Genomic DNA, 19,250 nt, shown 5'->3' with positions numbered 1-19,250 from the left:
CTTGTGAGACTCATGTCCAATTAACCACCATAGTTCTTTTTTGAAGGGATAGTTGGATTCTGACATAGCAGAGTGCTCTAAGCTTGAACTTGTTCTATCATGTTTCAGTTGAAGAGTTTGGGTGTTTTGTTTTGTTTTTTACTTTCTAAGGATAATATTCATGATGCTTAGATTTGGGGTGGATTCCAAGCCATCATTGGCCTGGCACATACATACAAGCTGGGATGTAATGTCCAATCCAAAGTCGCAAAGGGGAAGGAAAACAACCACCAACAACAAAAGTGTTCAGAACAGTGACAGCCTAACAATGTGAAACTTTTCTTGAGTATATGGCCATTAAATTAGTACTGCTGAAACAATCCACTCATGACATCATAATACCTGGTAGTTGCTGCTCTTGTACATATAAATAGAATGATGGAAGCTTTCCATGTTATCTAATTGATTTATGGCCTTATGTATTTAATGAACTAAAAAGATGAAAATGGAATCTCCGTTCCATAGTCCATCTTTATTTCCAGACACAACCTATGGTTGTATTTCAAGGCAGACTTAAGGGTTCCTGTTTCTTAAGCCATACTTGAGGAAATCATCTTAACTTTGGAGGAAACTCTAGCACATTCAATATTGGCATCCATCCCCTGTCAAACCCTTCACCCCTTCTTCAAACCAATCAAATGTGGAATTCTCAACCCTTTCAGTGTCCAGAAAATAAGCTGTGGAATCCTTGCCACGTTGGACTTCTCATTGCCATTTGGCTTGGGTGGTAAAGATGGGGAAGTAGAGATGTTGTTTGGCCTGAATCTCTAACAGTAGAGACGTAGAAGAGAGAACAAAATCATGAGAAGACCAGCTGCCCACTGCAGGGCACTGTCTTGTGCCCTGGTGGTGGTGAAAAGTTGAATGTGGGACAGCAGAGGTACTGTGGGAGGAGTTAGTTGAAAATGGTGCAACTGTTTGGTTTGAATAAATCTGCGTGGGTAGGAGCAGTCACAGAAGCAGCAGTCCCAGTCCCAGCCTGGCTACCATCTCTCTACCCAAGTCTGTTCCTTTGGTGAGCCCTGTGTCCCGCTGGCTGTTTAAACAGGTGTGTGGAGAAGGGGTGGAGAAGGGGGCGCAAATGAGGTTAAGTTGAAGAGTTTAGAATTAAGATCTGTCAGGAGTTCAGTTTAGCTAATTCCAAATTTAGCTGGGGGGGGGGGGGAGGGGGGGGGGAACAACCCTATGTGGGCCTGATATAACCATTGTTTGACTTGTTACATTTTCAAGTGATTTTAAAGTAGGGGTGGGTGGGTAGGGACAAAAACAATTTTGCCAGAATATCTTTGAATTCTGAGGTAATTTTCTCCCCAAGTATCTTGCACATTGGGAGGCAGATGAGCAAGTGAACAGAATTTTTGATGGAAAAGTACTGCTCTGGGCTGCAGATGTGTGCCTGGATTGGGTTTAATTATTTTTCCTGTCTCTCTATCCTTCTTTCCGCTCTCCCCCCTCCCCCAACACAATAAAAAGCTGCCGCAACAAGTCTCTTAAGGGTAGAGGCAATCCTAGCTCTCTACAGGCCTGTTGCTGTGCAGAGGTTAGCATATCAGAGGCCAGATGAAATATCTAGAAAAAGTAGGAAGCAAGCCTAGAATCTATCTAAAACTTCAGCCTTTCTCTAAGCTCCAGTTCAGGACTATTGTAGTTGCCAAGAGTGGCAAAGCAGACTTCAAATAAAAGAGTGCTACCAAACAAACAAATTTGGGACATTTTTCTGAGATTAAAAATAAACAACTGGGTGCTGATGGCTCATGCCTGTAATCCTAGTCTCTTAGGGAGCTGAGATCTGATGATGGCAGTTCAAAGACAGCTTAGGCAGGAAAATCTGTGAGACTCCTCTCTAATTAAACACCAAAAAGCTGGAAGTGGAGCTGTGATTTAAGTGGTAGAATGCTAGGTTTGAGCAAGAATGCTGTCCTTGAGCAAAAGGCTCAGTGACAGAGCCTAGGCCCTGAGTTTAAACCTAAGGACTGGCACCAAAATGGTTAATTAAACGAAATTTCTTGAAGAAAAAAAAAAGAAACTCATCAAGAGAATGTCACCTGTTGGAGACTTGGCTTAAGTAGAAGAATGCTGGCCTAGCTAGCACAAGGCCCTGAGTTTAAATTGTAGTTTCAAACCTCCAGCTCTAGCTTTTTAGTGGTTAATTGGACATAAGAGTCTCATAGACTTTACTGCCTAGGTTGGCTTCAAACCTTGATCCTCAGATCTCAGCCTCTTAAATAGTAGGATTACAGGTGTGAGCCACTAGTGTTTTGCTTAAGGTTTAAGCTGTGTTTTTTTTTTTTTTTTAAATCTACATTGGTTGATCTGAACCCCAGTTACTGAGAATTGACACACCTACAGCAGGAATGGTATTCCTACCTCCTTCCCAGCTATCTGCCACAAGGCAAGGCGTGTGGCGCAGATTTCATCACAGAACAAATTCGACTTCCCAAAGTGTCTTTAAGGTGGAAAACGGAGTTGAAGTAAATGAATTCTTTATATGTTAAGACACTTTCTAGTCATAAGCAATAACGCAGGGCGGCAGCGAAGGGGAAATGAGGGTCTTTGATATGAGCGATGATAAATCTGAAGCAAGAAAAATGGAGTCCAGTTTTTTGGCGTTCATCAGGTGGGGCTGTGAATGCCAAGGCTCAGGTCGGTGTGGCTGCAGTGGCAAGAGTAGGGGTGTGAGGGAGCAAGAATAAGTAGGTGTCTGGGTTAGATGATGTTGGGACAAGGTTGGCTTGGGGCTGAGGCAGTGGCCCCGCGGGTAGAAATGGGGAGGGGAGGGTTCAGCGCCGAAGCTAGGAAGGCTAGGGCGAGTAGGCAGCGCGGAACGGAGACTCTAAGGCTACGTGGGGGGTAAGAGTGGGGCGGTCGGACCCAGCAGGAGGCCTAATCGAATAGGGCGGGGCGCTTAGGTGGCCGTTGGAAGGCGGGACGTGGAGCGTCTCGAGGAGGCTCCGCCCCTCCACGCCCCGCCTCCTCCCCTAGCTAGTCCCGCTCGGCAGCGGAGCTGGGAGCGCCACTCGTTCGCGGAGAGGGAGGAGAAAGCAGCGAGTTCCGGAGCCTTGCTTAGCCGGGCCCAACATTTCCTGAGATCATGGCTGCCGAGGATGTAGTGGCGACAGGCGCTGACCCGAGCGAGCTGGAGGGCGGCGGACTGTTGCACGAGATTTTCACATCGCCACTCAACCTGCTGCTGCTGGGCCTCTGCATCTTCCTGCTCTACAAGATTGTGCGCGGAGACCAGGCGGGGGCCGGCAGCGACGACGACGACGAGCCGCCCCCACTGCCCCGCCTCAAACGCCGCGACTTCACCCCGGCCGAGCTCCGACGCTTCGACGGTGTTCAGGAACCACGCATACTTATGGCCATCAACGGCAAGGTGTTCGACGTGACCAAAGGCCGCAAGTTCTACGGGCCGGGTATGTTGGCAGCGGGTGGGGGGGGGGCGCTAAGGGAGGGGGCTGGAGGCCGGGGTGGTGGCGGATGGGAAAAAAGGGGGGAATCCAGGGCACCTCTGAATTGAGTGGGGGGGGGGTGGCGCGCAGGGGAGGGGGGGAAAGGTGGTAAATCTGGCGTTTGTGGCTGGGTGGTTCCTGGGGCAGGAGGGAGGAGGACGGGGGGGAGGGGAGGGGGACGCAGATTTGCCACCACCACCTGCACTGGCTTGGGGTTGCAGGAAGACGGGCTCTGAAGCTACGGGTGGGCGGGGCCACGAGGCTCAAATGCTCGAGTGCCAAGCCTTGGGGGAGTTTTTCGAAGGTAGTATGTTGGGAGGGGGGCTGGAAAGAGGAGGTGGTATCGGGTTCGGGAAAGGAAAGGAAGGTGTCTCCGGGGAGGGGTGGGAGGGCGGCTGGAGGAAGGAGAAGCCGATCACTGCCTGCAGCAGCCATGGTGGAACGAGCGGGTGTGGGAGAAAGAAAGCAGAGACTAGGATTAGCATCAGGTAGAAGAAGCATTGTGCGTGGTAGAGTGCTGTGTGTCTGCGTGTATGTGTGTGCATGCGCAGTGTGTGCATGTTCAGTGTATGTGGGTGTGTGAAGGTCTGCGCGCTTGGAATGTGGTGTGTGTCGGGAATGTGTTTGACATGTATGTTTGGTATGTGTGTGTGCCCGTGCTATGAAAGGCTGTGAGCAAGAGCGGCCCATAGGGGAAAGCTTACTGCCTGATGATGGATTAGGGTTGAATATGGTGGACAATGGGAACGAAGCAAGTTGATAGGCAAAACAAAACCGTATTTAGTTTATAGCAGGAGCGAAAGGACTAGAAACCCTCCCACCCCCCCCACCCCCGCCCGCAAGAAAATATGGAGGAAGGGAGAATCACAGGAAACAAAAAGGGATGGGCTACTGAATGTGGAATTTCAGGAAGCCACACAGAGGGGGAACATGGAATTCGTGGATGGCTGCTAAGCTACTAGAAGAGAATCCTTAGAGATGAGGTTTTTCCAATTCTGATGGCCTATCACCATTACCTAATGCACTTAAAAATACAGATTCCTGGCCTAACCAGCTGAATCACAGATAATTTTGAGGGTAGGGTTAAAATTTGCATTTTAATGTGTTTCCATAGGTGAATTTGAGAAGCAGCCAGATTTGGAAAGTCCTGCTTTGTACAGTGCTTGGGAGTGAAGGAAGAAAAAATTTCAGCAATGCCAATCTGGACTCTTCCAAACACTGGAAGCTGGGGGGGGGGGGGGGGATTCACACTCAATGTTTGAGAGAGAAAAGACCAGGCTTAAACCACACCAGTCATATTCATGCTTCTCTTCAACTCTCTGGAGTCCACTAAATAAAAAACAGATGTGTGAAGGTTCTTAAGGAATTCTCACACTTAAGATTTTCCTTTTGGGCATTTTATAATGTTTTCTGTAGTCATGGAACTGCAAGTAGCCAAAAATGTGTGTACATGGCATTGTCATATGGTTGTGGTTTGCAGAGTCATCTAGAGGACTGTCTGTGCACAGAGCATAAAACTGGGAATTAGGCAACCTGCATTCTATTCTGGGGGTTGCTGACCAAGCTGTGTGACCTGCTGCAAAGCATTGTTCTCTCTGGGCCTTCGTTTTCCCTTTAGAAAATAATGTCTTGCTCATTGTGAGCTCTTCTAAGACTGTACCTGTACCTTTGACTGCCATTGAGTGGGCCTGTGAACACATGACGTTGTAATGGAAAGGATATTCCATATTACAAAGAATTCCTAAAATGTTTTCATTTGGACTTATGAACACGTGACATTGTGATGGAAAAAAATATTTCCTATGACAAACAAGTCCTAATTTTTTTGTCATTCAAGTGCCTATTTTACTCCACAAGGCACTGTTTTAGGTACTGGAAATGTTGCAGCAAGCAAACACACACAAAACTGGTCACGGAATGTGGACGTTGTGATAAACAATATATGTCTTCCAAAGACTGCTAATGCTTACCCCGCAGAGCCTGTTAGGATTTTTGTGAGGTTTGCTAGGTATAGATCCACTTAAAGGAATCCAGGACTAGAAACCACTGCATTCCACCTATTTTAAAGCAGTTGGTGCTTCTGTTTCCACTAGAAGTGGACATTTGTGAAACATGAGGTATTTTCTTAACCCTCTCTAGTGGAAAAGGCAACATGGAATGATAATTTAAAACAAACATTGGAGGAGGGATCTTAAATTCATTTAATAACTCAATTGTATAGGCTGACCAGTATAGCACTCTGGTACAACACTTGGCTAGCATGCAGGAGGATCTAGGTTTCATCCCTAACTGCAAAAAAAAAAAAAAATCATGTAATTTGTTTTTTTAAAAAGTGATTTGAGGTTGAGGTGGTACAATAGTTAACTACAAACTTTTTCATGTCAGGGTTGTTACCTAAACTACTTGAGGGAAAACAAGACATTGTTTAAAGTACACTAGATTCTTTTCATTTACTTGTGCAATATTTAAATAAGTCTGAACATCCACTCTAAGTGCCTACAGAATGATTCAGTGCTCTCTAAGGTGAAAGTTTGGTATACTGTCATCCATAATAGCAACTTCAGTTTTGTAGATTATTTGGGAGCATGATTCAGCCTTTTCTGTAAAAACTTTGGTATTTTCACAATCTTCTGCTTAATCCCACTGAAACTAGAATGATGAAACTGATCTCTTTTTTGTGCTAGCTCTTACTTATTGACAGTGAAAGTTATGTAATATGTGGACAGATATTTGAACCACTGAGACTTAGGATTTCTAAGACAGATACCACAAGTTAATGTTTAATTAAATCTTGCAACCAGAAATCCCAATAAGATACCTTTGACTCATTAAAACATATCAGAGTACATTTATAAGGAAATGTTTTCATGTAGAGGTTATCTTGAGAAACCTTAACCTTGGGCTGGGAGCATGGTTCAAGTGGTAGAATGCCAGCCTAGCAAGTGAACAGCCTCGAATTCAAACCCCAGTGAGGGAGAGGGAGCAATAACTTTCACTGGCTTGGTCCTGGAGTGCCTAGAACTAAGCCAACCTCTGGGTTCAAAGTCCAACCTCTGGGTTCAAAGTCCTTATGTTGAATTCTAACCCCCAACCCATACACTGTATCATCTTAGATCATTCCTTAGCACCTCTAGCACCTCAGAAATAATTAGGAAGTGGAGCTATGGCTCCAAGTGGTAAAGCACCACCCTTGAGGGAAAAAAATCTAACTAAGGGACAGTGCCCAGGCCCTGAGTTCAAGCCCCAGTATCAGCACAAAAAAAATTATTTGCAACTTCTATATTAGTTATTGGAAATTCACGAGAGATTGAAAATGTGCAGCATTTTTATTTACTTTATCTCTTTTAATGACGTGTCTTTCAGTGTCTCCTATATAAATGATCAAAGTGTCACTTGTCACATGTTGAGAATGGAATTTGATACTGAAAAGAAAGGACTTTGTTAGGCTGATGGCAAGGAAGCTATTTCTACATATGAACCATGGATAAATGTATTATCTAATCAAGTATCTGTCTTGGTTTCATTTTGTTTTTAAAGAGGGGCCGTATGGGGTCTTTGCCGGACGGGATGCCTCCAGGGGCCTTGCCACTTTTTGCCTGGATAAGGAAGCACTGAAGGATGAGTATGATGACCTTTCTGACCTCACTCCTGCCCAGCAGGAGACCCTGAGTGATTGGGACTCTCAGTTCACTTGTAAGCTGGTTTTGCTGTTGCTTGGGATTTTTTTGTTGTTGTTTTGTAAATTGTGTTTAGATCAAATTTCTGCCAGTCATGAGAGTTCACCATAGGACAATAGGTATTGCTAAGAAGCCTGAAGCTCAGGTACACTTCGATAGGCTCCCAAATCTTTGACAGATCAAGTTCGCAGCCTAAAGAAATTATAGCAGTGCTGAGTCACTTACTGTGATCGCAGACTGATGTTTAACTTGTTCTCTATAGAAACTTGTGTTTCCGGTTTTGCTTTCTTAAATTTTTTGCAGAGGTTTGTGCAGATTCCACACTAGCATTTCGGTGTGTAGGGGAAAGGACAGTGGCCCTCCTGGCTGCAGGAGAAGGGGTTTTTCTTCAGCCGCCTCTTATAGGCCTCTTGTAGAGCTTGCCATTGAAAAGCAACCCACATCCCTCCTGAAGAATGGGAAATTATATTCTTTACAGCAGCTTCTCTTTCAATCTAATTGAACCTAACTGTGGGCCTCATGGACAAATGATGTTTAGAATCTGCCCAGCAACAATGATGTCTGCATTTTTTGAAAGCAAAAAAAAAAAGGAAACATTTATTTCTGGCTTCTGTTGTGGGCTGAGGTCTTTTGAGGGGCAAGAAGGGAAGAGAATAGGGGTCAAATTCAAATCTTGTGATTTGGGAATTGACTTCTAGGCAGGCATTCTACCACTTGAGCCACACCTCCAGTCCTGCTTTTTTGCTGGCTAGGATGGACATGGAGTCTGGTGAGCTTTTCCTCTCAGGCTGGCCTCGACCCATGATCCTCTAGAATCACCAGCCACTGGCATCCAGTGAATTGGCTTTTTGTCTTTCCTTAGTTCAAGGGATTAATTAGTCCTAAGGGTTAATTTAGCAATAACTGACTGCTACAGATTTGAGTGAAAAGTATGTAAAAACAATGATCATTTCTTTTTTTGGGGTCCGGTTGTGGGGCCTGAACTCTGGGCCTGGGCGCTGTCCCTCAGCTCTTCAGCTCAAGGCTAGCGCTTTACCACTTGAGCCACAGCGCCACTTCCAGCTTTTTTCTTTTTGCTTATGTGGTGCTGAGGAATCGAACCCAGGGCCTCAAGCATGCAAGGCAAGCACTCTACCTCTGAGCCACCTTCCCAACCCCAATGATCATTTCTTTAGGGAAGATTTTTTTCATTTAAAATGTTGTTTTCAGCTAAGCACAGTGACTCACACCTACAAGCCTAGATATTCAGGAGATGAAGATTGGGAAGATTGTAGTTCAAGGCCAGCATAGGCACTATGCCTGTAATTTAAGCCACATGGGAGGCATAGATAGGAGAGTTCTACTCTGTGGTTTGCCCCAAGCAAAAAGTACAGAGCCCTGTCTGAGGAATAACACCTGATGCAGGTGTTAGAGTAGCTGCCTAGCCAGCACAAGACCCTGAGTTCAAACTTCTTGGCCACCAGAAAAAAAAAAAAAAAGAAAATGAAGCTTTCTATTTGCTGTTCTTTATAACCAGTTAAATATTACATGCTCATTTGGTTATATCCAATCATTTTTTTTGAAAACTATCATGACCTCAGGGAGAGTTCTTGTTTAATAATTAGACAGCTGTGACTCAAATTTGCATCTCAGACAGGTAAAGCATATCTTTCAGGTCTCAAGGTAAGTCTTTTCCATTAGTAAAATGTAATTCAGCTGCCTAACATAGTCACTAAGGTGGCATCCTAAGGATGCTTTTGTGCTTGTATTCCTCTGTAGGAAACTAATGAGTTGTAATTTGTCACTTGAGAACCTTTCTCTTCTAAGGCTTGCTTTCATGGGAGGGAGAAAATTGGTGATTTTTTTTCCCTCTCTTTCAAGTAAGACCAGCTCCAAATCCTGTCGGAACATTGCTGCCACACTCCAGAGCCGTTGTCACTTTCCCTTAAGATAGGTTTCCCAGGCACCACCCAGCTTTTATTTGGTACAGTCCCAGCTTCCAAGGACCTTTGTCCCTTTGTTCCCATTGTCCCTAACCATTTCACACAAAGGCAGCTCTTGTTACCTGGCGTAGCAGGTTGGTTACTCTTCCTCTCCTTTCCAAAAGGAGACTTGGGTCCTCTTGGCTTCTGATGGATCAATAACCCTGCCATTCGTTTGGCTACGATAGTGTAGTTTTTGCCAACTCTGGCTTGCACTCTTCAATCTCCAGGCTGCTTGAAATACCTGTAGATTTTTCCCCATGCTGGGAAAACATTGTCTCTTGCTATCCTTTCCACCTACTGGACCATGGTACATCTTCATACTAAACCATGGTTCCTTCACTATCAAAACAAGCCGCTGCTAAGTTCCTCCTCCTCTCTAAGTACTGCTTCATTTCCTCTTTGCCCCTCCTTCCTAGCCCTACAGTACATCCCCACAATTTATGGGTTAGATTCTCTCAAAAGAGTTCCAGGGACGTGCTTCTTTTTTTTTTTTTGGTCAGTCCTGGGGCCTGAACGCTGAGTCTGGGCACTGTCCCTCGGCTCTTCAGCTCATGGCTAGTGCTCTACCACTTTAGTCACAGCACCACTTCCAGCTTTTTCTGCTTATGTGGTGCTGAGGAGTCGAACCCAGGGTCTCATGCATACAAGGCAAGCACTCTACCACTGAGCCACCTTCCGAGCCCTGGGTCCTGCTTCTGGCCAGTGCTCCCTTTGCTGCTCCAATCCATTTTGTGGATCTATCAAGTGGGCTCTCCAGAATGGCTCTTTTTACAGAGTCCTTATTTGGGTCCACCCTCATTTAGGGTGGACAGATTTCACTTCTTTAATGTATGTTGCCAGTTTTCTTTCAGAGTGTCTCTATCCTTTCCTTTAATTTCCATTGACTCCACCCTCCTCCAGGTTTTGGCTCCTTTAACATCTGCCTACTCACCTCCCTCCTGGTTACACCCTGCTCCTAGCCTGCCCTCATGGAAATCTGCCCTCATGGAAATCTGCCCTCTGTATCACAGTGACAATGTTATTACCCAAGCACCATTTTGCCATGTCATTCCTTCTCCCGTAAACCTCCCTTTGCAACCTGTAAGTTAAGTTCACATTTTTCAGGCTGGCTTTTCAGGTCTTTTGTAATAGTCCCCACACTGACTAGCCAGACTTACTTCCTGCCACTTCCAAAACCAGTTATTTTCCTGACAACTCCTTTTCTTTCTTTCTCTCTCTGTCTTTCTCTTTCTTTCTCTATTTCTCTTTTTCTCTTTCTCTCTCTCTTTCTTTCTTCCTTTATTTCTTTCTTGCTCGCTCACTTGCTTGCTTGCTGTTGTTGGTTGTGGTGCTTGAATTCTGGGCCCCTGAGCTATTCACCTCAAGGCAAGCACTCGACCACTTGAGCCACAGCACCACTTCCAGTTTTCTAAGTGGTTTATTGGACCTAAGAGTCTCATGGACTTTCCCGCCTGGGCTGGCTTGGAACCACAATCCTCAGATCTCAGCCTCTTGAGTAGCTAGGATTATAGGCCTGAACCACTGGTGCCCGGCCTCCTCTTTCTTGTTGCCCAGATAATGTTGAATCTTATAGGTATACCTTTGAACATGCTGTTTTCATTTTCTTGGAAACAGCAAAGCCTTCTAGCCACTTGCTAAAGCATAGCATTCTTCATGATGTACTCTGCAACCCTTCCCAACTCATCATGAGGTCCTTGTTCTTCTAAACAACACGCTCATAAACAAAATCTGTTCAATCCCACAGGACCTTGAATGCTCATTGTCAGGCATTGCTACCTGTTCTGTCTTCCTGTCTTTGAAACAAGACTCTTAAAATCCCTTCAAGAAGCCTAACACCTCGCCATATTGTACACCCATAATAAATGCCTCAGGGTAAAGTTCAGTTGATTCCTTACAAAGCCTGAAAATGACCATTGGTGTTTGCTTCTCTCCCTCTAGTCAAGTACCATCACGTGGGCAAGCTGCTGAAGGAAGGGGAGGAGCCCACTGTGTACTCCGATGATGAGGATTCCAAAGATGAGAATGCTCGGAAAAATGATTGAAGCATTCAGTGGGAGGCATATCTATTTTTGTATTTTGCAGAATCATTTGTAACATTCCAGTCTGTCTTTAAAACATGGTGATTTCAATACTTAGAAACATTTGAACTTGCTGTCAATTTTTTAAATTAACATCACTAGTGACGCCGTTAAATTGAACTTCTGTCTTTCAAATGCATGGTATGTTTGTGTCACCAAACCAGAAAGTGAACTACAGCGCTGTCATGCAAACATTTAATGACTGTTTTTCTTCTATCTGTAATTAGAACAAGCTGAATTTTCTGTTGTTTTTGCCTGAGAGGACAGATGAGACTTGGGTTGGGTATTTTCCCAAAACTGGTATAAAAAAGGAACAGGGTCAATTTCTACTCATGATTTTCTCTGAAACCAACAAATCCCTTTTCCATAACTGACTTAACTGCATGATTTCTGTTTTATCTACCTCTAAAGCAAATCTGCAGTGTCCCAAAAGCTTAGTTATCGATTAAAGAGAGGTATCCAGTTAACAAAATGAAAGCTCAATGCTGGGCTCAGTTAGGGGAAACATATTTGCTCTGTTTGTGGACTTTTGCATTGTCCTTGTCCACATGTGGACACCCAGATGCCCTTCCAAACACAGTCATCTACAGTTCAGATTAAAACAAGATCTGAACATTGCAAAATGTAACTTTGGAAAACCCTAAATCCATGCAGGAGATTTTTCTCACTGGCTTCCCAATGCCCATGGTAAGGCCACAGATATTTGGTCATTTTACAAAATATTTAATGTGAAAGGGGCAGAGAACAGGAACAGGTCCTCAGAGCTCACCTGCATACCTAAAGAGGGATTCTGCCGTGCATGGTATCAGCCAAGTAGTTTTTAAAGTATATTCAAAAGGTAGCAGCATTGTTACAAAGCTATAGCCACTGCGAAAGTGTAAGTCAAGTGTCTTGGTCTCTGCTAATACTGTTTTGGTTAACACTAAATCTAGCTTAAGTAGATCTACAGTTGTATAAATTTGTAAAAGTATTACATGAACAACTAGTGAGGTTTCATACTCTTGTAACTGTAGTGAAAGTCATTGTATTTTCTTGTGAGCTGTGTTTAAATGGTTTTACCTCAAATCAGAAAACAAATGAAAAAATGGAAGTGCTTCAGGCAGTTAATAAAAATGGATTTACCCAGTATATAGTGTATTGGTTTGTTTGCATTCTTTTTGTTAAGAAATGATGTTAACCACTTAAAATTCAATTGCCTTTTTTTTTGTTGCTGGTACAAGGGGTTTTCCCCGTGGGGAGCTGAACTCAGTACCTCGCATGTACTTGGCTTACCCCCTGGTTTTTGCTAGTTGGGAAATGGAGTCTAGTGAATTTTTCTGCACGGGCTGGCTTGAACCTCAATTCTCCAGATCTCAGCCTCCTGAATAGCTAGGATTACAAGCATGAACCCGCCCTCCCCCCCCCCCCTCTTTTTGGTCAGTTATAGAGCTTGAACTCTGGGCCTGGGCACTGTCCCTCAGCTCTTCAACTCCAGGCAAGCACTCTACCACTTCAACCACAGCATCACTTCCAGTTTTCTGGTGGTTAATTGGAGATAGTCTCATGGACTTTCCTGCTTGGGCTGGCTTTTAACCGCAATCCTCAGATCTCAGCCTCCTTAGTAGCTAGGATTATAGGTGTGAGCCAGTGGCACCCAGTTTTCTCTGTACATCACCTTTATAACAATTAAAAAGTGAGTAAAAGAATCTGTAATCCCAGTAATCTGGAGGCAGAAGTAGGAAGATACTTGAGTTAGAGACCAGTCTCTGCACAATACTATAATACCATGTCAAAAACAAAAATGAATTTAGTGATTTTTTTTTGTTCCAGTACTGGGGCTTGAACTCAGTTCCTGGGCACTGTCCCTTAGCTCTTTTACTCAAGGCTAGTACTCTACCACTTGAGCCACAGCTCTACTTCTAGCTTTTTAGTGGTTAAATTGGAAATAAGAGTCTCACGAACTTTCCCAGGCTGGCTTCAAATTGTCTTCTCAGATCTCAGCCTCCTGAGTAGCTATGATTACAAGTATGAGTTCAAAAAGTAGTGAATTTAATTGGTTTTTATGTGTTTGACATCAAATCTACCTCTAAAAATCAGAACTTCTAGCCAGGTGCCCATGTCTCAAACCTGTAATCCTAGTTACTCAGGAGGCTGAAATCTGAGGATGAGGTTCAAAGCCAGTCTAGGCAGGAATGTCTGTGAGACTCTTATCTCCAATAAACCACAAGAAAACCAGAAGTGGCACTGTGACTCAAGTGGTAGCCTTGAGCTGAAGAGCTAAAGGACAGTGCCCAGGCCCAGAGTTCAAGCCCACAACTGACACACAAAAAAATAAAAACAACTTAAATCCATAACAAGGTTATCATGTTATACATTTACCCACGGCTGAGGAAAGTTGTTGGCTTGGTTTTGGTTTAAGACAAGGTCTCAATATGTAGCCTAGGCTGGCCTTGAACTTGTGATCCTCCTGCCTCAGTATCTATAGAGTGTTGGCATTACAAGCATGTGTCACTGTGCCTGGCTTTAGAAAAAGGTTTGTTGTTTTTAGTGTATTACCTGATTAGAAAAAGTATAAAAAGCAGTGGCCCCCACCTGTAATCCTAGCTACTCAGAAGGCTGAGATTTGAGGAGTGTGTTTCGAAGCTAACTCTGGCAGGAAGGTCCGTGAGACTCTTAACTCCAATAAACGACTTAGAAAAACCCGGAAGTGGCACTGTGACTTGTGGTAGAGTGCCAGCCTTGAGCAAAAGAAGCTCAGGGACAGTGCCCAGGCCCTGAATTCAAGGTCCAGGACAAGCCAGAACAAAAAAAAAGTATAACAACCCAGCAAAATTAATTCACCTCATGTTAGATTCCTTATCTATATATTCTGTGTGTATAGATAGGTATATAATATAGTATCCATTACATATATTACACCCATATCTATTATATAAATAGATATATATGTATTATATATTATACATGTAAGGAATACATTTTTATGTCTTAAAAAGATAGTTGGATATGTAGTAGGTTGTAGAAAAGTAACAACCTATTAATCTATGAATGTTAGCGTTTTGTCTTTTGAATGTTGGGAGTCTACAGTTTTCTTCAGAGATGTAGTCCTTGAACCAAAAAACTTGCACAGCTTTTTACTTTCTTGTGTTTGCCAGCCATATTACATGCATTTTTCTGATGTGCTCTTTGTCCTGCAGTAGATTCGGTGGAGATATTGTGCCAAGGATCCTGTTGTGCCTTCTGCTCAGGGGAAGCAATAGGGGATGAGAAGAACTTGAGCCACCTTTGCAACCCCAAATCTCCTTTACCTGTGTGGATTAGGTTATTCTTTTTACACAGTTAAGCAGGTTTGTCAGAGGCCAAGAAAACATCCAGAGTCTCATTAAAGCTTCAGTCCCAACAGCCTTTTACCCTCCCCTCAGAACTGAATTAACATGGTTTTTATTACACGTAATGGAATATTATAAAACCTTTGATCCACAAACTTACCAGATCTGGCTAGCATATATGTAAGCTCTAGCATGTAAAAGGCATCATCCAAAAGGAGGGAGTATTTGTTACTACCACTGGAATGCAGCAGGGGGAGGAAGCATCTCAGGAACATCTGTTTGCTCTCTACAGGCTGTTACCCCACCAGCTGCAAAGGCATTCTGTTCTCAGCTCCAGCATCTGATTCGCAGCGGCACTGGCTACAGGTCAGTCTTGGTGTAGTCAAACATTCACATTACCCTCCAGGGCCAAGTTTATGCAAATCCTAGGTCCAGAACAAACATCCATATACATTCCTTGCTGTTTCTGAAAGAAGTCTTTGAGCCTAACGAACCAGTTCAGCCCTAAAGTGCCCAGAACTCATTTTAAGATACAACCTGCCTTTGTTACAAAATACTTTGAGGCAGTGTGTTGTATTATTTTCTTTAAGTGATCAAAGACTGATTATCAAGGCCCTCAGTTTCTGTGAACTAGACTCTTCATTTTGCACCTTCAGGTATTTTTTTTTTTTTGGGTCCGGTCGTGGGGCCTGAACTCTGGGCCTGGGCGATGTCCCTCAGCTCTTCAGCTCAAGGCTAGCGCTCTACCACTTGAGCCATAGCGCCACTTCCGGCTTTTTTCTTTTTGCTTATGTGGTGCTGGGGAATCGAACCCAGGGCCTCAGGCATGCAAGGCAAGCGCTCTACCACTGAGCCACCTTCCCAGCCCGCCTTCAGGTATTTTTGTATATTCTGTTTTGGGGAGTCACTGATAAAATGTACACAGCCAGGAATGGTGATACATTCCTTTTTTCCAGCACTTTGGAGACTGCGGCAGGAGGACATAGAGTCCTAGGCCAGATTGGGCTATATGGTAAAGACTTGCCTCAAAAAAACAAAAGCTGGGCTGGGCACAGGTGGCTCCCACCTATAATCCTATAATCTTGGCTACTCAACAAGCTGAGATCTGAGAATCATAGTTTGAAGCCAGCTTGGGTAAGAAAGTCTGGGAGACTCTTTTTTTTGGAGGGGGAGGGTCTGGTCGTGGGGCCTGAACTCTGGGGCCTGAGCGCTGTCCCTCAGTTCTTCAGCTCAAGGTTAGCGCCCTACCACTTGAGCCACAGCACCACTTCCGGCTTTTTTTTTTCTTTTTGCTTATGTGGCGCTGAGGAATCGAACCCAGGGCCTCATGCATGCAAGGCAAGCGCTCTACCACTGAGCCACCTTCCCAGCCCTGGGAGACTCTTATCTCCAATTAACCACTGCAAAACTAGAAGCAGAGTAGAGCACTAGCCTTGGGGGGAAAAAATAAAGCTTAGTGACAACACCCAGACTGACCAAAACAAAAAGCCGGGCACTGGTGGCTCAGGCTATAATCCTAGCTTCTCAGGAGGCTGAGATATGAGGATCATGGTTTGAAGCTAGCCTAGACAGAAATGTCAGTGAGACTTGTATCTCCCATTAACCAGAAAAAATCCAGAAGAGGAATGACACAAATGGTAGAATGCCTTGAGTGAATAAAACTAAGAATACCCTGACCCAGAGGTCAAGCCCCAGTACTAGCACACAAAAAAATTGTACTAAGGGTAGGATAATTTTAAATCTATATATGATTTCTATTTATACAAAAGATAAAACTCAGATCTCTGGTTTCATGAACTTTGACATCACCCAAGGGAAATTTTTCATTAGAAGTATTAAAATTAGACATCTATGTTTCCATAGAAAAAAATTTCTGGGGGCTGGGAAGGTGGCTCAGTGGTAAAGTGCTTGCCTTGCATGCCTGAGGCCCTGGGTTCGATTCCCCAGCACCACATAAGCAAAAAGAAAAAAGCCGGAAGTGGTGCTATGGCTCAAGTGGTAGAGCGCTAGCCTTGAGCTGAAGAGCTGAGGGACAGCACTCAGGCCCCAGAGTTCAGGCCCCACGACCGGACCCCTCCCCCCCAAAAAAAAGAAGAAAAAAAAAAGAAAATATTTTCTGGACATGAAACAGCCTGATAATACATGTAGCAAATAAACAGACTTCAGTAATCACTATAACAATTTTATTTTTAATATATATGAAAATGAAGTATATTATTTCTCTAACAAGGCAATGAGAAAAAAGAACAACATTAGTGCAATGCAGCATACGACAGGTAGAAACTTTTCCCCCAAAGTGGAATTACTAGCATTTATTTCAACATATTACACAGTTTGCAACAATAAAAATACACTTAATTTATTTGGTTCTGCTTTAGTTCCACAAGTTATCAAGTTACATGGCTTTCTACCTGAGAAATTCAAATAAACAAAAAGCACATGGACAGGCCTTAGCTTTCTTACAGCACTGTCAGCGCACACACAAGAAACATGAAAACACTCAGAGTTTTAAAGTGCAGGCTCTTATTTACTAAGTCACAAAAAAGGGAGGAGAAATTACTTTTGCACCACTTAACTAGCAGCACTAACAATGTTATTGAAAAGTAGAATAGCTTCAGTCCTATTTCACTCCTTACTAAGCCATTTGATTGAAAAGCACAGGAAAAGTGGTTCTCTTCTTACACAAAGCAGAAGTTGACTCAAATGTAGAAAGTTTCACCACAAGCCAAATAACTAAAATTCAAACTTGTTCAGAATGTTAACATAAAACCAACATTTATACTTTTCTAAGTCCCAGGATGATATTAGCAAACAAATCAAATAATAATGTTGTGTAGGAATGGCTTAGCACCTGTTCTGTTATGCAAAGAAATGCACATGCTGTGTTGAATAATTTAATTTTTCTGTCTTTACTGAGCAGAAAATGGGTTCCATGCCTAAAATCTATCCAAACAAAAGCTATCAAATGCCAGAAGAAATGGAGGAGATACGTTACAAAAGAAGTGTTAACTGCTTTCCATGACAAACCCATAATGTTCTTTGTTTCAATGGCATAACATATATAAAATAAGGAGGAAGGTTGTTGTTGGAGGAGAATAATACCTAGTTACCTGAAAGTTTATGACAAAATACAAACTTAGTCATTTCAAAGGCTATTCCCGACAACAGTACCTTGAACACGAACGAGTCATTGCTAGTTCTCAGAGGAGAAAAGGCACTCACCCCAAGAGCAATTATTCTGATTTCGTAAGCCAGATCTAGGATCCAACATGGAGGTCAACACACCATTCATCAGTTCTTATTTGAGGAATAAATATACTCTACTATGATACATTCATTTCTAAATGTTTGCCCCTTCTAACCTTCCTCTATTCAAATGTGAGTAAAAAGTTCAATGAAACAATTTGTGGCTCTTGCTTGAAATAAATGCAGTTCAGTAGCCAGTTCAGATACTAGGTTGCTCACAAGGCTGGTTATGGCACACACTGCAATAATCATTAGGGCAACCACACTGATAGCATCTTCCCTGGCTTTACCAGCTGCCATTTTTCTTCAGACTATCCAGTTAAGACTTTGAAATGAATTGTATCATATGAAAATGTTGCCCTCCAAGGTTTCTGTGGATTCAAATCTCCAGTGGGAAACATTGCAGAAGTCTCTAATCTCACTGAGGTTTTGAATTGACAGGGCAGGGTATAACCTTGTTGGAAAATCCAGGCCATGAACCTCTCCAAAGGTCCTAAATCCAATATAAGGCAGAATGAGTTGGTCATACTTTCTAGCGAACGTGCACTTCACCAAGTTGTAAGTCTTTAGGACAGCTATAAAATATCTTAATTTAAAAACACCTCGGAAGGAGTCCAAAATGAGTAGGTAAAAAGATAAATTGCTTACATGAAATAGTTTGCAAAGTCTGCACGCACACACAGGTTTTCCACAGCTAGAAAAATGATGGACTTTTCTTCTTCACTCTTCCTAACTCCGTGGCATTGTTTTCCACAGCTAGAAAAATGATAGACTTTTCTTCACTCTTCCTAACTCCATGGCATTAGTGAGAACTGAGGAGGCACTTGTTACTGTTTTTATAAAAGTCAGTGACTTTTTACAAACCGATGTCACCCTACCCTGAGTGAAAAGATTATACATCCTGAAGTGGAACATTGTCCCATCTCTTCTCAAGTGCCTACTGGTGCCCAGGATCTTCTGATAGCTCCTTTTGTAAATGTCCTAGATTATACCATTCTTCAATCCGGTTGCTTCTCTTGGATGAAAAGATAAGTTTATAAAGCAAACAACAGGTGAGCACTGGTGGTTCATGCCTGTAATCCTAGCTATTCATGACGCTGAGATCTGAGGATCACAGTTCAAAGCCAGCCCGGGCAGGAAAGTCTGTGAGATTCTTATCTCCAATGAGTTACCAAAAAGCCAAAAGTGAGGCTGTGGTTCAAGTGGTAGAACACTAGCCTTGAGCAAAACAGCTCAGGAACAGTAGCCAGCCCTGAGTTCAAAACCTCAGGATGAGCATAAAAACAACAACAAAACCAAAAACCACACACAGAACCAAAACCTCTTCTAATGATTGCTGTCCATTTGAACCTCAAGAACAATCATCCCCTCTTAGATTCTTCTTCTAAAACTATGTTTCTGAAAAAAGGACAACCTTTCTACTACTATGACTATATTAACGTGAATTTCAATCTGGTGGGGTAACTCATAAAAATTATTCTCACGA

At 43.2% G+C, this 19,250-nt stretch overlaps 2 protein-coding genes across 2 annotated transcripts; one reads left to right on the top strand and one right to left on the bottom strand.

Moving 5' to 3' along the window:
- Positions 1–806: 806 nt before the first annotated feature.
- On the bottom strand, positions 807–1,366 carry Cd24 (CD24 molecule). The gene is given in 3 exon segments (XM_042702507.1): positions 807–899; positions 901–1,075; positions 1,308–1,366. Coding segments are annotated over 3 exon segments (327 nt in total).
- A 1,672-nt stretch (positions 1,367–3,038) lies between these two features.
- Positions 3,039–12,335, top strand: Pgrmc1 (progesterone receptor membrane component 1). The gene is made up of 3 exons (XM_042702491.1): positions 3,039–3,455; positions 7,029–7,184; positions 11,071–12,335. The coding sequence occupies exons 1-3, from the start codon at positions 3,131–3,133 to the stop codon at positions 11,172–11,174; spliced, it is 585 nt and encodes a 194-aa protein (XP_042558425.1). The 5' UTR covers positions 3,039–3,130; the 3' UTR covers positions 11,175–12,335.
- The last annotated feature ends 6,915 nt before the right edge of the window (positions 12,336–19,250 follow it).

This window comes from Dipodomys spectabilis, unplaced genomic scaffold (assembly GCF_019054845.1).
Source record: "Dipodomys spectabilis isolate Male_0828 unplaced genomic scaffold, ASM1905484v1 ptg000325l, whole genome shotgun sequence".
Lineage (NCBI taxonomy): Eukaryota > Metazoa > Chordata > Mammalia > Rodentia > Heteromyidae > Dipodomys > Dipodomys spectabilis.
Note: the sequence above shows the minus strand (reverse complement) of the source record. Positions and strands in the feature narration are given on the sequence as shown.